We start from the raw sequence: 20,000 nt of genomic DNA on the forward strand, positions 1-20,000 counted from the left end.
AATTTGTCTGTGATATTACAGAATTACAGTGAGTTTAACATAAGGCTCTATTAAAAAAAGAAGTTTTATCTATGAGTTCCTGTCCTAAGTAAGATTTTGGGACGTTATAGAAATGCAATGTATTGGTGAAGTTTGGGTTTATGATTAAAGTTCTTATGATTAAAGTTCTTATGATTAAAAATCTTTTCGCAGAATAATTGAAGAACACACATATTTTCCATATTACTATCTACTATCTAATGGGAATTTTTTTATGCAGTTAAGACTCGCAGTTTACTTCAGATTTGATTATTAGTTCCAGTACCCCAAAGGCAGCTGATTGTCAAAGAGAATAAGAAATATAATTATTATATATTTGCCGTTTTATTTTCCTTTTTTCATATCCATATCAAGACCTCTCTACGTGATTTCATTTCATAAAAGCAGATTTTCATTATGTGAGAGAGACAGTCACTGAGTACCAATTACCTCATATGAATTATTCACCCTTCAGTATTGCAAGCCTCCACTTCATTTTAATAATCTGGTTATATTGCAGGTCCTATAAACAGGTTAGTTTTGGCTACCAGAGGCAAATGCTCCTTGAGTAACGCTGTCATACAGGTTATTATGAAGGAGAAACACACAAGATCCCGCATTGTCAACCAACCCAAACCAGTGTTAGCATTTCCTGATTACAATGAGTACGGAAATCATGTGTTTTGGATCAGCCAAGGACTTGCAAACATAATGTTATTGGAATGACTAAGCCCTCACAGGAATAAAGATTTAGCCGAGAGAAACTATGATAATCGTGATAAATTACTTCAGCCATTTTCATTGAGAAAATGCTAAATTTGCAGGCATATTCTGGAAGATAAAAGTGGATGATTCAGATATCTCCATGTTGCAGTGATTTCTGGTGCTTTAAATTGTTACTGATACTTCATATAATGGGTTCAGATAAGCGCTCATTCCATCATCAGACAAAAAAATATTATTATTTCACAATAACTGAATCATGAAAAGGCCTACACTTCCAACGTAATCACCCCTTCAGCATTTAATAACTAGAGAATTATTCAAAACTAGTCGTAACTAAAATGAGCTCTGCATCTAATCATTTGGACATTTCACAATTAAAAAATTAGGCAAAACGAATTTCACTACTCTAAGATTTTTCGTCTTTACAAGAAGCTCATTTTAGTAAGGCTACAAACTGCCCTACGACCATATCAGTCTTTTCCTATTATGAGTTGCCGATTTCGGAAATATGATTTTATTTCTTGAAATTCAACAATCATTCTTCACGTTGTCATGTTGAAAGTTCCTTTATAATTTTATAGTTTAAAACTTGCATTTCTTTAATATGATTAGTACAGGTAACTGAACTTGAAAAAGCTTTTTTTTTTTAGTATAAGTTATCCTTGAATATCAAATTGAACTTCGAAAGATCCCGTTCAAATAGATTACAGGATTTTACGTCTATAAGAGAGAATTTAATGTCGTAAGTCACTCGAAATATACATATGACTATTTATTTATTCATTCATTCATTCATTTATCCGAGATTTTTATCCTTATATATACATGTATATATTTATATATATATATATATATATATATATATATATATATATATATATGTATATATATATATATATATATATATATATATATATATATATATATATATATATATATATATATATATATATATATATATATCTGTTTACTTCACAATGCTTTTTCATTAATAATATAATAATAATAATAAAAACTGTATTTACTATTCTTTTATCTATATCTCTTCACATCTCCTGTTTTTTCTTTTGGTTTAATAATAAGAAATGTAAAAACAACAAAAAAGAAAAAATAAAATAATAATATAATAATAATAATAATAATAAAGCTGTATTCCAATCCAAATTGTGCCTCGTCCCCAAACCAGATTCCAAGAGCCGTGCACTGACTGAACCCACAGCAACCTGTCCCAACCAACGCAGCCTTCGTAAACACAAGCGTCAGCTGATGATGCCAGTTCTCGCCTTGCCTCGGCCTCGTGCGTTGTAGCTTGTGTTAGATTCTCCACCTGACGGGAGAGTGAGATTGGCTACAAAGCTCGTAGGTTTTTTACCCTTGAGGAGAGAGTGGGACTGGCTATAAAGCTTGTATTAGCTTTCCTGTGACGAGTGAGACTGGTTATATAGCTTGTAGTTTTCCGCCTGACGGGAGGGTGAGACTGGTTATAAAGCTTGTATCAACTTTCCTCTGACTAGAGAGTGAGACTGGCTATAAAGCTTATATTAGCTTTCCTCTGACGAGTGAGACTGGCTATATAGCTTTTCCCCCCTGACTAGAGAGTGAGACTGGCTTTATATCAAGCTTGTATTAGCTTTCTCTGACGAGTGAGACTGCCCATAAAGCTTGTATTAGCTTTTCCCCTGGCTATAAAGCTTTTCCGTGAGTGAGACTTTCTCCACACCTCGTTGGACTCAGAAAAAGGTGAATGGAAATCCAGATATGTGTTTAATCGGAGCTTGCTTGCCATAGGCTTCCACCTGGCTGTCCTCTCTATCGAGAACAGAAAAACGCCAACACAGATAGAGGTGAGTTGATGTTAATTGTTAGTTTACTAAAAGGCTAGATAATTTAACAAACTCCTTTAGGTTGAGAGAAAGTATTAGACTCTTTTAAACACATTAACGATCGAAGGAACAGGGTTAACTCAGTCACTGTAATTTGGTGGAATAATGTTTTATATTAGTGGCAATTCTCGTTAAACCCTTCCTACCAGCCAAGTGAATTTTCTTGGTGACTTCCAGGTGGTGGAATAATTTCTTTGATGATTCATTAGTAACGAACTCATTTCTGTTGTGAATTGCTTGATTAAAATTAAAGTCCTTACAATTAAGGACATGTCGTTTTCACTTATTCTTTCATTTTGAGCCAAGTAAAGTTAATGATGAATAATCTAAACTAAAGCGAGATGTGTAAATTGTCAGTTTAGAGGGATTGTGCTTATGTAAAGAAATGCCTATGTATGCTGTGTTGATGTAGACTGTAATCATATTGTAAATGTTGTAATTGTAAATAATGTAAGTTTAATCCTTTCACTATAAAAAGAAAAAATAGCATTTAAATATTTCGTGTGCGCCACTTATTGGCAGCAGCGTAATATCGTTATCTATTAAGTATTATTCACTGCATATTATTAAGTAGTTATCCTCCGTAGGGGAGTTCTCGCGGTGCACTGTAAGCATTACTTAAGGTTCTTTGCACCGTCCCTTCCTTAGGCCCCTAGCTGCAACCCCTTTCATTCCTTTAACTGTACCTCCATTCATATTCTCTGTCTTACTTTCCCCAACTTTCTCCTAAGAAATGTTTCATGGTGCAACTGCTTTGAGATTTTCCTCCTGTTTCACCTTTCAAATTTTTCTACTCTCACTTTCCCTTTCAGCCATGAATGACCTCGTAGGTCCCAGCGCTTGGCCTGTGGCCTAAATTCTATATTCCATTCCATTCTATATTCCATTGAGTAGTTGACAACATAGGGTTAAGTAATTTTTGGTCCCTAGTAAAGGATTTAGCAAATGATTTGTTATTGATTAAGTGACGAAATCATTCAAAGCCATAAGCTGAATCGCCCCTTCTCTCTCTCTCTCTCTCTGTCTGTCTGTCTGTCTGTCTGTCTCTCTCTCTCTCTCTCTCTCTCTCTCTCTCTCTCTCTCTCCCTCAAAAACGATATTGTTAACATTATCTTCGTTAAGGATACCATCAGTAATAAGAGCCTACTTAGTTTTAGTAGCAATGAAAACACTGTTGCAGAAAGAAATGCTGTAATGATATGGATAAATATAACATTATTATTATTATTATTATTATTATTATTATTATTATTATTATTATTATTATTATTATTATTATTATTATTATTATTATTATTGACGTTACTGCAGATGTATTGTTTTTAATATTATTATCATTATTATTGACTTGCTGATAAACATGTGTTACTGCAAATGTATTATTATTATTATTATTATTATTATTATTATTATTATTATTATTATTATTATTATTGAATGTACTGCCGATGTTTTATTATTTTTATTATTATTATTATTATTACTATTATGATGATGATGATGATGATGATGATTATTGATTATTATTATTATTGACTGAATGATTTTGTAATGGTTACTGCCAGTGTATGTATGTATGTATGTATGTATGTATGTATGTATTATTGTATTATTATTATTATTATTATTTTTATTATTATTATTAATAGTAGTACTAGTAGCAGTATTAGTAGTAGCTGATGTAGTAGCAGAAACAGTACACACCCACTCCTCCCCCAAACCTGCCTCCTAATAATCCCACTCACAGCTGCAAGAAGACTCAACGATTAAACTTCAACTGAAAAAAAAACTTTTTTCGGGGAATTCCCTTCCCTGCTTAAGGTTAGTAGAATGGGCAGAGCTCCCACTGAAGGTGGGGCATTGCGGGTCGGAGGATATGGAGGGTGGGGGCGGGTGCCAGGATATGGGTAGGACAGGAGAGGATATCTGGGCTGAGGATACAAACGCCTCCGTCATTGTGGTTCACCTTGAGGTTACGCGTGGATGGAATGAGAAGAAAAAATATTTGCTTGTGTGCTGAGAGATTGTACATGGATTATATTTTCTTGGTTTTTGTTATATTTTTTTTTCTTTTTTTTTAGCAGTACCGTTCCCCATATTTTGTCTACATTTCAAGATTGGTTTCTTGCCACTTTTAAGAACCTTATATTCGAGGTATACCGATTAAATTGAGGTTGAAAGAAGTCTTTTTAAATCGTTGATTCCATGCAGCGTATGCGATCACGTGAATCTTCTGTTGTCAAAATTGACCAATCACAGGGCTGATGAAACGATTAAGCTTGTGAAAGGTTAACAGAACACGTTTCTGATTTGTAATTTATATCGTCACACCTTTGCCATTCTAGATACCACCTGACCTTCATGGGCCCCTGTGACTTGTATGGGCGGTAGACATTTCATTGTTTACTAATACGATAGTATAAACGATCATTGTTCACAAGGAAGTTGTAGATGATTCATTCATAACCTTGTTTCCATTCATAAGTTAGCTTTTTGTAGGTGTAAAGTAATTTTATTGGTTCATTTTGGGTTATAAAAGAGACAACAAATAGATAAACTCTCTCTCTCTCTCTCTCTCTCTCTCTCTCTCTCTCTCTCTCTCTCTCTCTCTCTCTCTCTCTCTCTCTCTCTCACAGTGCTGATTCCTAGATAGTAAGTCATATTTATACCAAGTTTGGTTGAAATTGCTCAATGTGTTTCAGAGTCATCGTGACACATACACATACACGTACATCCATTCATATACCGCATACACACACACACATATATATACACATATATATGTATGTATATATACATACATGAAATTTCCTTACAAACCCATCCAAGTAATTCTACATGAAAAAATTGATAAAATCAGCTATGTTCCTTTCTGTTCGTAACCAAACAATAATTAATATCATTATATATATATATATATATATATATATATATATATATAATTAATATATATTATATATATATATATATATATATATATATATATATATATATATGTATATCAATTTACAGATTTCATGCTTGCTTCCTTAGTATAATAAACAGCTATACTCTAATATTCATAAAATCTACAGTGACTCAGAGATGGATCTGGGCTTAAGATGGTCACTGCTCGTTCTTCTCGTCCACCTGTCGTTCAGTTCACCAGCTCAGTCACAGGTGAGTAATGAGGCCATGATGACAGTTTCAGACCTTCTATGCTTCATTAATCTATAAGGCTTTCTTTTAGGTACACTACCTGTCTTGAATATGCCTTCATTGTTCATGCTCATTACGGTTATAAACACCAAAGTTAACATTTTTCTCAAAAAAGAAAGTATAACGGTATTATTCATATGCTGGGAAACAGTTCAATAACTTGATTGTATTGCCTTGCTCAAACGCACACTCTGTTAAACATCATTTTACTTATGATTGTTTTGATAAAACAAAGTCTTTGCAAAGCTATTAAATGCAACCTGTAACTGTATGAATATCTCAGCAAAGGTGCATATATAATAATGTTAACAAGTACGTGAATTTTATAAATCAGAAGCCGTTCATTCTAATATTCTTCCTGTGAGTACGTAATGTGACTGTCATTACAAAATATGTTTTCTGTGAATTTCAGAGGCCTCTCCTCATCGGAAAAGTAGCTGCCGTCCAACTGGATGGTGGAGAAAGACCTTCAGAGGGCAATGTCTTGGTAAGAGGACAAAATATCTGACGTTAATTGTCTTTGTCAATCTCTTCTTTGTGTAAATTGTTCCTTTGCTGAGACAAATTAATGCGTACGTCTTTTCTCACTGAATTCCTGAATTCAATGCTTCCTCTCTATACCTTTTCCCAGTGGACCACTTGATTTCAGCCCCGTAATGGGGTACTGCCGTCAGTGCACCTCACCGGGTGCACTGTAGGCATTACTGAAGGTTCTTTGCAGCGTTCCTTCGGCCCCCTAGCTGCAACCCCTTTCATTCCTTTTACTGTACCTCAGTTCATGTGATCTTTCTTCCATCTTTCATAGTGCAACTGTGAGGTTTTCTTCCTGTTACACCTTTGTAACCTTTTACTCTCAATTTTCCTTTCAGCGCTGCATGACCTCATAGGTCCCAGCGCTTGGCCTTTGACCTAAACTCTATATTCCATTCCATTCCACTTGATCTCAGGCTTCTTAGTAAGGTAAAAAAAACTTGTCTTCATTATTTATTTTACAAGGATCTTGATGTCATTTTTTTAAGGTAATTTTTTTTTTAGCCATTCCTTGGTGTTGGCAACATGTGTGTCTTAAGTAAGACAAAGAAATCTGCCATTAATTGTCCTTGTTTTCCTGGCAACACGGGTCCTGATGCCTTGTTTTTGGTTAACTGTTCCTTAGCCATTCCTTGGTTTTAGGTTTTCAGGTCTAATTTTTTTCTTTTTATCTATCGAGTTTGTATCTAATGGTAAAATTACAATAGAACTCTTGTATTAATTTTCTTATCTCCAGTTCTATTTCACTTTGACTCCTCTCCCTAATGAACACCATAATGTTCTTTGGAAGCTTGAATTCCAAGTCAATGGCCCCTGTGGTGGGCTTGTTCCATATGAACAGGTTACATCCTCTGAATAATAATAATAATAATAATAATAATAATAATAATAATAATAATAATAATAATAATAATATTATTATTATAATAATAATAATAATATTATTATTATTATTATTATTATACCATGGGATACCAGAGTAGGTGAGAAAGAAAGAGAAAAAGTTGATAAGTATCAAGACCTGAAAATCGAAATGAGAGGAATATGGAATATGCCAGTGGAAACTACCTATAATGATTTTGAAAAACAAGCAGCTCCAGGACTCATGCAGTTTTGAAACAGTGCACGCAGTGAGAAAGGTGATGGACTCTAAGGAGGCAGGATGCAACCCCTAACCCCACACTATAAAAACCACCCAGTCGAATAGGGTGATTGTGACAGTACGTTTTCGTCAGTTATGTTTGATTAAATCTAATTATATAAAATTAAGAATATTGAAAGGTTGGTTCCATATAAGATTACTCTCAGGTGACGTCAGAAGCCGGCGGCGGAGGGCGCCCTCTGTGCGATGACTTCTTCGGAATGACTGAAGCTAACGCCGTCTGCAGGGCATTGGGGTACCCCAGGGCGCTGCGGTTTACCCGCCGGCATTTCTTCGGAGGACACACCCAGCGTAAGTCGAAGAGAAGGTCCATTATTCATGACTGTGTCTGACTGTTCACCATAAACAGGTGTTTATTATATATATATATATGTATATATATATATATATATATATATATATATATATATATATATATATATATATATATATATATATATATATATATATGTATATATATATCATTTCATTAATTCCTATATAAACAGGGTTCTTTGTCTATATATTTATATGTTTATTACCTAATTCCTATATAAACAGATGCTCGTTATCTAAATATTTATATTTTCCACTAATTCCTATACAAACAGGTGTTAATTACCTGCTCATTCTCTATATTTACTCACTAATTTATATGTAAACAGATGTTCATTATCTGTCCATTCTCCATATTTACTCACTAATCCCTACATAAACAGGTGTTCATTGTGTGTTCATTCTCTATATTTACCCACTTAATTCCTATATTAACAGTTGTATTTTATCAGTTTATTTTCTATATTTACTCACTAAATTTCTATATAAACATGTGTTCATTATCTGTTCTCTATATTTACTCACTATTTCCTGTATAAACAGGTGTTCATTATCCATTATTTATTCTCATTCACCAATATGGTCTAAGATTTATATTCATTCACCAATACATATATTTCAGGCTGGACTCCAGATGACTGGAAAGACATGTATTTGCTGGAATGTCCTGAGGAAACTGGTAGTTCCAATGTTGATCTGACCAGTTGCACACTCAGCAGCAACACACAGTATTGCACAGGTGCTGAGGTAATGAGTGACATACTCGTGTTTCTTTTTTTTTATTTCTTAAAAGAACTACCCATAATGTTCATATCAATAGCTCTCTACGTCTTGGTAATTTAGGTTTTATTTTTTTAAATTCTTAAAAGAACGCTACCCATAATATTCATATCAATAGCTTTCTACGCCTTGGTAATGCACAACATACAGTACTTAAATTTGATTTTTTCAATTCTTAAAAGAACGCTAAATTTTCAGTTCCTAAAAGAACGCTACCCATAATGTTCATATCAATAGCTTTCTAACTCTTGGTGATGCACAACATATTTAAGTTTTATTTTTTCAATTCTTAAAAGAACGCTACCCATAATTAATCAATAGTTTTTTCCCCTCTTGCATTTATTCATATTAATATCAGCATTTCTCTTTCATAGTGTAGAGCTGAATTAGTTTTAATTAATTGTTTAGAAAGACAAAGAATTTCAGTGCTTGTCTCATCCTGGACGACTAAATTTACAAACTTTATAAATATTTGTCATCCAAAATATGTTCCTATTTTACTTGCAAACAACCTTTTGTGATGATAGATTAATCACGTAAAAAAACTTTTGATTTTTATCCAGAAACTCTCTAATGAAGGAGGACAACACTTGATATATTTTATGAGAGATATTTATCTTAAAAATATATATATTTTTTATTTAAAGGTGGCAGGAGTCGAATGTCAAACAGATTCTGCTGAGCTGTGCTCAAGTAACCAATTTACTTGTGAGGTGACGTCTGGAACGACCTCTGATTCCTCTTGTATTTCTGAATACCTTGTATGTAATGGCTTCCAGGACTGCATGGATGGAAGGTTAGTTTATCTTTTATTTGGTGGCTCTGAGGACTGCCTAGATGGAAGGTAAATGCATCATGTTTTTGTACAGTGGAAAGTTGATCTTTGTTTTTTTCCATCTTTCAATATTCCATATGACAGAAATTAGTCCATTTTACTATTTAAATCCTGCTGAACATCTTCAGCCATTAAAGGCTTCTTTGTATAGAAAGAGCTGTTGTAGATAAATTGCTAATTGTATAATTAAAGGAAAAAAGGATAATACATATTCGAGATGGTTTACTGCACTGTGGAAATTAACATCCAGTGCAAAATGTTCCTTTTCTCTCTTCCTTGCATAAACAATTAAGTGACGAAAAGCCGGAGCTATGTGAGGAAGATGCATTCCGTCTGGAATCCGTCATTCCAACGAAGATTCCAGGTAACAGCGTAGCGGGAACCGTCTACATGAAGCACAATGGAACCTGGAGTACCGTCTGTGATGACTTGTTCGGCAGACAGGAAGCCAAAGTATGTAGAATTCATTTATGATCAGATGTTTGACTAAAGTAAAGCTTTATCTTTGTTTAAGGGATGCCAGAGTATGTAGAACTCTGTTATGATCATATGTTTGATGAAAGTAAGCCCCAGTCTTTGTTGAAGGGAAGCCAGGGTATTTAGAATTTCTTTACGATCAGACGTTTGACTGCAGTAAGGTTCAATCTTTAAGGGACCTCGAAGTATGTAGAATTCCATTATGATCAGATGTTTGATTACCGTCAGGCTCAATCTTTGCTTAAGGGAAGCTAAAGTAAGCAGAATTCCTTTAGGATCAGATGTTTGATTAAAGTAAGCTTCGGTTTTTGTTTAAGGGAACCCAGAGTATGTAGAATTCCACTATAACCAGATGTTTGATTACCGTAAGGCTCAATCTTTGCTTAAGGGAAGCCAGGGCATGTATAATTCCTTTACGGTCATGTTTGATTGCAGTAAGCTTCAATCTTTGTTTAAGGGAAGCCAGAGAATGTAGTATTTCATGATGATCAGATGTTTGATTCAAGTAAACCCAAGTTTTTATGTAAGGAAAGCCAAAATATGTCGAATTCCTTTACGATCATATCTGATTGCAGTAAGGCTCAGTCTTTGTCAAAGGGCTCAAGATACAGAGGAGATTAGAAGAACCATAATGGTATATGTTACATAGTATATAAAGAGAAGCACAGAAAGATTTTAATGAAAGTTAGATTGATAACAGATGGTTTGACAGGGAAGAACAGTGTGGTTTAGACAAGGAAGAGGATGCCTAGGTCCAGTGCTGGTTTTAAAATCAATACATGATGGCTAGGTGGCCACTTCTGCTACAATGTACCATCAAGGTGTGCACAGAGATTGCTTACTTGAGTAAATTATGGAAAAGGTTATTCAGTAACTTGAACATTTAATATTACGGCGTATTCCTTCATTTCTTCCCGTAAGGGAGTAGTACCATTAGTCCACCTCACACGGTGCACTGTAGGCATTACTTAAGATTCTTTGCAGCGTCCCTTCTGCCCCTAGCTGCAACCCCTTTCATTCCCTTTACTGTACCCCCCATTCATATTTTCCTTCTTCCATCTTGCTATCCACCCTCCTAACAATTGCATCATGATGCAACTGCTTTGAGGTTTTCCTCCTGTTACACCTTTCAAACCTATATTCAGATTCTATATTCCATTCCATTCCATTCCTTTATTTCTGGACTCGTTCAAGTAACATTTCCCGCTCTCCTCTTCCCAGGTAATCTGTCGAAACCTAGGCTACGGGAGTGGAATGAGCGTGGCCTTCACAAGAGCCTACTTCGGCGAGGGAACAGGCGATGACATCGGCGTCGATAACCTGGAATGCACTGGGGAGGAAAGCAGCCTTTCCAGCTGCCCTGGATTCCTCTGGGGGGAGAGTGATTGCGCCCACGCCGAGGACGCGGGCGTCTTCTGCCATGACGGGGTAAAGATCGTTCAGTCTTCTCGAGGTTAGAGGGTTGCATCATGAGCATGGATGCTTGAGGGAGCCATTCTAGTATTGCTGGAAGGGAAGGTTGTACGTGAGTGTTGAGGATTTTGCTGGAAGGAGCTGTGATTCAAATTTAATTATTTATCAAAACTTCTAATTCAGAAAGTTTAGATTACCAAGTATTGTATGTGAGTGATTTATGAGCAGATAACATAAGTAATATATATATATATATATATATATATATATATATATATATATATATATATAGATACACACATACACACTCATATATATAAAGCGAGCATTACAAGTTACACATGTGTATGCATATTTTACTCACTGAACAAACTGTGTTCATGTCCTTTTTTCACGACTGGTTTTTAACCCTAGTCACTAGTCAGAATATCTTAAATCCTAAGGAAATCTACATCTACGTAATGTCACCTTTTAAAGATACTTACAGTTACTAATTATAAGGATTAATTATGCATGGACATATGTCACGCACACCAAGCAGTCACGACAGCTTAGGAAACCTGCGGGCTATTCTAACGAAGCACGACAGTTTTAAACTTTGTTGTCGACGCTCTCAGCCTAAAAGCTAGGCCTAGACCTTGGTGTTAACGTTTCAAGAAAGTAATCTCTCCTCAGACACGACTTAATCTGTGCCTGTACACCTTCCCCACTTCTCTACTTGTCTCTCCTAATTGAATTTCTTTATTTACTCAACGTTCGTTCGTTTGCAGACGCTCAGTGTGCAGTTAGTGGAAGGCAGTACCCAAGGTTCCGGACGAGTTGAGGTTAGGTCAAGCACTCTTCCCTCGCCTGCCAGCATTTGCGACGAAGGCTTCGATGATTTGGATGCTCAGGTGAGGAACCATTTCGTTCTCTTATGTTCCTCATGAACTTATGTTTCTTTCTGCCCTCATGTACCACGATAGCAGTTATCTTTGAGGCTGAAATGTCCTTATTATCTCAATAATCAATGCTCCTCCCTACCAAAAAGGATGAAAATTTAAACGATTTTCTGCTTGCCATTATGACCTCAGGTGAACTGGAAGCTTCGTGATGTTCCTAATGTTAAATCACGGCATTATTTTTCAAACTCTTTTTCGTTTCTTCTTAGTATTGTTTGATGCAGTCGCAAAATACCTGGCGCTCTTTCCCAGTCCCATGCGAGAACTGTCAAATGGCAGGATGCATTATTATTCATCAATATAGTCCAAATATTTACGGTAATTCTACCTCCGTTTCCATTCAGGTTGATATTTTTATATATAAAAAAAACTACTGACATTGACCTTTAAAATTAATCCTAAACCCATGGTCTATCGGTGTTGACTATCAGAAAGATAAACGTATGCAAACTTCGTCTCACTATATAAGGCATCTTCACTCTTATCTGCCCAGGTGATCTGTCGGATGCTTGGCTACGCTGGAAATGACGCCATTGCTCTGAGAGACTCTCATTTCGGACCACCCACTGGAGAAGTCTGGAACATCATCCTGGATTGCGTCGGCAGCGAGACCACCATCCAGGATTGTAGGATTAGAGTCGCGAACAGAACCTGTACACAGCGGCACACGGCCTCCGTTGCCTGCATCAGGTATGTCACGCTTGTAAACATTTCATGTTCTACATTGTGGTATAGCATGTCATGAACACATGTCGGGAACTTATCGTTAACATACTACAAACATGTTGAAAACGAGTCAACGACAAGTTGAAAACAAGACAGCGACAAGTTGAAAACAAGTCAACGACAAGTTGAAAACAAGCCAATGACAAGTTGAAAACAAGTCATTAACACGTTGAAAGCAAATCAACAACAAATTGAAAACAAGTATACAAATCAACGACAAGTTGAAAACAAGTCAACAACAAGTAGAAAACAAGCCAATGACAAGTTGAAAACAAGTTATTAACACATTGAAAACAAATCAACAACAAATTGAAAACAAGTATACAAATCAACAACAAGTTGAAAACAAGTCAACAACAAGTTGAAAGCAAGTCAACAATGAGTTGAAAACAAATCAATGACAAGTTGAAAACATGTCAGTAACACGTTGAAAACAAATCAACAACAAATTGAAAACAAGTATACAAATCAACGACAAGTTGAAAACAAGTATACAAATCAACGACAAGTTGAAAACAAGTCAACAACAAACTGAAAGCAAGTCAACAATGAGTTGAAAACAAATCAATGACAAGTTGAAAACAAGTCAGTAACAAGTTGAGAACAAGTCAACAACAAGTTCAAAACAAATCAACGACAAGTTCAAAACAAGTCAGCAACAAGTTGAGAACAAATGCCGAGGTTCTTTTACAGTAATGCATCTTTATGGATTTTATTTGCTTTCAATGTAAAAGAGGAAGATATTTCTATAGATTATAGAACTAATATGGTATTAAGTATTTGTTTTTTGTGTATGTGTGTTTTTTTGTTTTTAGTGGGCCTGAAGATTATCTAAGTTAATTCTTTATTTATGTTTGTTTCCTCTTTTGGCATATAAAATAATTATTGGTAATGTTTTATTCTTCTTGATTTTTGTAAGCTGATTCTGTGACATGTCTCTTTTTCTATTTTTATTAATGTATTCTTTTTACATTGCCTTTTAATTATAATATATAAATTATATATTATATATATATATATTATATATATATATATATATATATATATATATATATATATATATATATATATATATATATATATATATATATATATATTTGCTTGACACATGACAGAGGAACCTCCGTCGACGACCTACTGTCCAGAGTCCTTCCGTCGGACTGCGGGGAGCCCCTGGACGCCTCAGAGCAGTCCCTGACGGGTCTGGGCAAGGTGCGCGGCGGGAGGATCTCCTCCAGGTATGATGTGCCCTGGCTGGCGTCTCTCCGGGTCAGATCCAGAGTAAGATTAAAGGATTTACGGATTTATTTTTGTTTTTCGCGTTTTTTTTTTATTTCTGTTTAGCTTAGGCTCATCTGGTCTTTTATAAAAAAATGTTTTGCTTTTTTCTTTAAAAATCCTTTGTTTTAGATAGAATAAATATTAAATGATTAGAAGGGTATACTGCAGAAGTGTGTATGTATATGTGTACATATATACATATATATATATATATATATATATATATATATATATATATATATATATATATATAAATATGTATATATATATATAAATATGTATATATATATATATATATATATATATATATATATATATATATATATATATATATATATATATATATATATATATTACAACGTAGTACCAAAAGTAAACGCATGAATCAACAACACAATTTTATATGGAAGACTAAGTAACTCCAACAAACAAGCACTGTTCAAAGCCATAATAACAAAACCCGATCTTGTTAGTTACCATTTTACAGAAAACAAGAAACTGATATATTTTCTAATTGGACCCAGCAATAGTTTTGCGTTTCCATTATTTTATTAACACAAGCACTCATCACTAGATCCTTACAAAAAAAAAATTGAGATGCAGACTTTGAACAATGCCAGGTAAACATTAATTACCAAGCTGCAATATATGTAATGCTTTTCCTTATGACCTAACCATTCAATGGAAATACCACTGAAAGCAAATAGAAATGACTGATAAGCACCTCACATATATATTCCCTCTATAACAAGGGACTCAACTTGGACGTACGTATATGATGAGAGACAACGTCATTGTTATGCATTGCAGAACGGATACACCCAAGAATGCGGAGCCGTCATGATTTCCGAAGACTACATTCTGTCGGCGGCTCATTGCTTCGAGCTGCAAGGGAAACTGGACTTCATCGTCAGTATCGGCGATTTCAACACGAACTTCGATGACAGTTCGCAGCAGGTAAGGAAAAGGGGCTGTGGTTTTTCGTCTGTATGTGTCTGTTTCGTTTCTGTTTGTCTTACTCAGTTAACATTGTATACATTTCTGTTACTATTTATTATTATTATTATTATTATTATTATTATTATTATTATTATTATTATTATTATTATTATTATTATTATTCAGAAGATGAACCTTATTCATATGGAACAAGCCCACCAAAGGGGCCATTGACTTGAAATTCAACCTTCCAAAGAAATTATTATTATTATTATTATTATTATTATTATTATTATTATTATTATTATTATTATTATTATTATTATTATTATTATTATTATTATTCAGAAGATGAACCTTATTCATATGGAACAAGCCCACCAAAGGGGCCATTGACTTGAAATTCAAGCTTCCCAAAGAATATGGGTTTCATTAGGAAGTAAGAGAAGGTAAAGGGAAATACAGAAAGAAGAGATCTCAATTATTAAAAAAAATAGATTAATAAATAGATAAATATGTATTAAAATGGAGGGAGAATAGTATCTTCACTTGAAGTTTTGAAGTTCCAATTACATGACATCCTCAGTAGGGAGACTGTCCCACAGTCCAACGGTGTGAGGAATAAAGGACCTCTATAATTGAGAAGTATATATGTCTGATGTTGTTTAACTGGGTCAGAATCTAAGTAGTTTGATCTGTGAAATTATGGTTCGCACTGAGACACCAAAGTACCTAAGATGAATAGCAATTAAATCACTGACATCAAACTTGAATGATATCTTGTGCAAAATATCCTTCATTTCTTACGCCTATAATTACAACCTGGATTATAAAAGGCAATTTTCACATTATCATGAGAAAATTAACGTTTACAATCCAGGTTTCTGACATAATACGTTAGAAAAACACAATAAGAGATCCCCATTTCTGTAAATTAAGAAGGAAATAATGAATGATTTTTATGAATAAACTGTGTTAATTAAAACTTGGTCATTCTACTCTCCCTGAATATTCTGTTCTCCGTCAACAGGATTTTTTCATCGACAAACTTTGGCTGTCCGAACTGTTTGAAGAGACAGGCTTCGGCGACAACGATATTGCCCTCATCAAGATTGAAAGGAAACATGGCAGGGGAATTAGGTGAGATACTTGCATATATGTGTGTAAATTTCGATCTTCAATTTGCAGCTGGAAAAATGAATTTTCGATCAATAAGAATTGCAGAATGACACAATTTTATTTGAAGATTAGCTCGTTAAGTACGAATTTACAAAACATGGCTTTATTTTCAATGGAGTTGATGCCACGAAATGCACAATAGAGTTAGGTATGAGCTACTATCCATTTCAGAGACCGCGAGTCATCGTTTTTCTCAAATATCTTTCAAACTATTTATTTGATCGAAATGGTACTTTGACACAGTGTACAAGACACCTCCCGCTAATATTTTGGTAATACATTGCAATGACAAATGGTTTTAGTTAAGGCATTTACTCTTGACTTACATGGTGTTACCAAACATCGCCAAACTATGCATTCGAACGTCATTTATCCCAATCCCGTCCCTCCCTCTCCCTTCCCCTCCTCATCCCTCCTCAACCCACTTTCCTGGCCTCCCCATCTCCGCCCCGCTTTCCTATCTATGGATGACAGCGGAAGTTCGATTGCGTAGATTAGTCCTGCTAACTCATGCGACTCTGCCTTTAAAAGTCAAGAGTAAATGCCTCATCTAACACCATTTGACAATGCACTATATTACCAAATATTAAAGGGAGGTGGCTTGTACACTATGCCAAAGTACCATTTCGATCAGATGATCAGTTTGAAAGAAATTTGAGAAAAACGATGACTCGCAGTCCCTGAAATGGATAGTAGTGTTTTAAGAGTACGTTTTACTGTTTAAGAATTAACTCAATTTTAAATAAACAGACTGCTTAGAAGGGATATGAAGGCAAAACAGAAGACAATCTTCAGCTACAAATAATAGCTAGTGCAGCACAGTGCACTGTCTCAGCTGCTTCTTAACAGCATTTTCTTGCCAAAGGTTTGGGGGTCGTGTGAAGCCTATCTGTTTGCCAAAACTGGGAGAAACCTACGAAAATCTCCACTCGTGTAATGTGACTGGCTGGGGTGTTTTGTCAACTTCTCCACTGGTAAGTTATGTAGTTTTTACACCATTCAGATATGTTTTAACTCTTCATGGTACCCATATTCAGGTTTGACTGTCTTTAATCTGGTCATGTGATGTTTATTGCGTTTTTATTTTGCAATGATAAGTTTCTTTAGTCTCCTTCATTATGGTGGCCATATTGAATTGATATCATGCACCCTTTTTTGGATGACAGTACACCTGCACGTTCAGAGTCCCTGATATCTATATAATACTTACACATGTTTTGCACACACACACTCTCACACAATTACTGGCGCTACAATATTAGCATAAGCACAAAATCAGTATTTCTAATCGAGGAGATTTTCTATTGTGGAATAGCTGATAAAATCATTATTTCTAATCAAGGAAATTTTCTGTATTCTGGAATAGGTGATAAAATCAGTATTTCTAATCAAGGAAATTTTCTGTTCTCTGGAATAGCTGATAAAATCAGTATTTCTAATCATGAAGGTTTTCTGTATTGTGGAAGAACTAAAAAAGTCACTATTTCTAATCAAGGAGATTTTCTGTATTCTGGAATAGCTGATGAAATCATGTTAATCGTGACAGGGCCAAAGGCGCTCTCTAGTCCCCAGAACAGCCGAAATAGGCGTCCTTCCAGACGACATCTGCGAGGGACGTTACGGCACAAGGAGATTTTCCTCCTCCAGCGTCTGTTTCGGGAAGGCGGGATTCATCAATCCTTGTGCTGGGGACTCCGGAGGACCCCTTACTTGCAAGGACCAGCAGGGACGTCACGTCCTTTATGGCATCGTCAGCGTCGGGAAGGATTGTATCCCTCGCGCCATTTTCCCCAATATTTACACTCGTGTGACGAAGTACTTGAGGTGGATTCAGGAGACCATCTACAAGGATCTACGACTGTCGTACCCTTTCTTGTAGAATGGTGATAGCTATTCAACAAAGAAATTTACCTTTGAGCCTCTGACTGTCTGTCTGTAGAATGTGGACAACTATTCAAGAATGAAACTTACCCATGGGCCCTGATTATCTTGCCCTTGTTTGTAGAATGGTGATAGCTGTTCAAGAAAGAAATTTACCTATGTACCTTTCACTATTTTACCTTTATCTGTAGCATGTGGATAACTATTCAAGAATGAAATTTACTTATGATGCCCTGACTATCTTACCATTGTTGTAGAATGGTGATAACTATTCAAGAAATTTACCTTTGAGCCTCTGACTGTCTTACCTTTATCTGTAGAATGTGGACAACTATTCAAGAACGAAATTTACCCATGAGGCCCTGACTATCTTACCCTTGTTTGTAGAAAGGTGATAACTAATCAAGGAAGACATTTACCTATGTACCTTTCACCATTTTACCTTTATCTGTAGCATGTGGATAACTATTCAAGAATGAAATTTACCCATGTGGTGCTAACTATCTTACCATTGTTGCAGAGTGGTGATAGCTGTTCAAGAAAGAAATTTACCTATGTACCTTTCACTATCTTACATTTATCTGTAGAATGTGGATAACTATTCAAGAATGAGATTTACTTATGATGCCCTGACTATCTTACCCTTGTTGTATAATGGTGATAGCTATTCAAGAAAGAAATTTACCTTTGAGCCTATGACTGTCTTACCTTTATCTATAGAATGTGGACAACTATTCAAGAATGAAATTTACCCATGTGATGCTGACTATCTTACCCTTGTTTGCAGAATGGTGATAGCTATTCAAGGAAGAAATTCACCTATGTACCTTTCACTATCTTACATTTATCTGTAGAATGTGGATAACTATTCAAGAATGAAATTTACCCATGTGGTGCTGACTATCTTACCATTGCTGTAGAATGGTGATAGCTGTTTAAGAAAGATATTTACCTATGTACCTTTCACTATCTTACATTTATCTGTAGAATGTGGATAACTATTCAAGAATGAGATTTGCTTATGATGCCCTGACTATCTTACCCATGTTTGTAGAATGGTGATAGCTATTCAAGAAAGAAATTTACCTTTGAGCCTCTGACTGCCTTACCTTTACCTGTAGAATGTGGACAACTATTCAAGAATGAAATTTACCCATGTGGTGCTGACTATCTTACCATTGTTGTAGAATGGTGATAGCTGTTCAAGAAAGATATTTACCTTTGTACCTTTCACTATCTTACCTTTATCTGTAGAATGTGGATAACTATTCAAGAACGAGATTTACCCATGGGGCCCTGACTATCCTACCCTTGTTGTAGAATGGTGATAGCTGTTCAAGAAAGAAAACCTATTAGCCTTTGCTGCCTTACCTTTACCTGTAGAATTATGATGATTATTCAGGGAGAAAATTTACCTTGGAGCTCTGACTATCTTACCCTTACCTGTAGCATTATATCATAATAATAATAATCTATTTATGAACCTCCGAGTATCATAACCTTCCCGGTAGAATGGTGATGATTATGAAAAACACAAAAAAGAATTTATCCGTGAGCCTCTGACTGTCTTGCATCTCCTGTAGAATGAGGATTATTCAAGAATTCCTTCTGGTTAAAAAGAAGAAATCAAGTGATTTATTTCCCCCAAGACGTCAGTGTAAGTGGAATGTAGCAATGATGGATTTTCAGCTTAATGGTATCATAGAAAGAAAAAG

General features: G+C 35.1%; 1 protein-coding gene across 3 annotated transcripts; it reads left to right on the top strand.

The window, feature by feature from the left end:
* The first annotated feature begins 2,018 nt into the window (after nucleotides 1-2,018).
* On the top strand, nucleotides 2,019-19,768 carry LOC136837083 (neurotrypsin-like). Of its 3 annotated transcripts, none has more exons than XM_067101690.1 (15): nucleotides 2,019-2,588; nucleotides 5,702-5,786; nucleotides 6,238-6,312; nucleotides 7,665-7,809; nucleotides 8,456-8,580; nucleotides 9,261-9,409; nucleotides 9,742-9,901; nucleotides 11,147-11,353; nucleotides 12,109-12,231; nucleotides 12,773-12,969; nucleotides 14,121-14,286; nucleotides 15,097-15,243; nucleotides 16,256-16,365; nucleotides 17,270-17,378; nucleotides 17,951-19,768. In XM_067101690.1, the coding sequence occupies exons 2-15, from the start codon at nucleotides 5,712-5,714 to the stop codon at nucleotides 18,281-18,283; spliced, it is 2,121 nt and encodes a 706-aa protein (XP_066957791.1). In that variant the 5' UTR covers nucleotides 2,019-2,588; nucleotides 5,702-5,711; the 3' UTR covers nucleotides 18,284-19,768. The 3 variants fall into 3 exon arrangements, with proteins under 3 accessions (XP_066957791.1, XP_066957789.1, XP_066957792.1); XM_067101688.1 differs by having other exon boundaries at nucleotides 2,447-2,588; nucleotides 14,121-14,243; nucleotides 15,039-15,243; XM_067101691.1 differs by having other exon boundaries at nucleotides 2,447-2,588; nucleotides 14,121-14,243; nucleotides 15,039-15,243; nucleotides 17,924-18,078.
* The last annotated feature ends 232 nt before the right edge of the window (nucleotides 19,769-20,000 follow it).

This window comes from Macrobrachium rosenbergii, chromosome 57, assembly GCF_040412425.1.
Source record: "Macrobrachium rosenbergii isolate ZJJX-2024 chromosome 57, ASM4041242v1, whole genome shotgun sequence".
Taxonomy (NCBI): Eukaryota; Metazoa; Arthropoda; class Malacostraca; order Decapoda; family Palaemonidae; genus Macrobrachium; species Macrobrachium rosenbergii.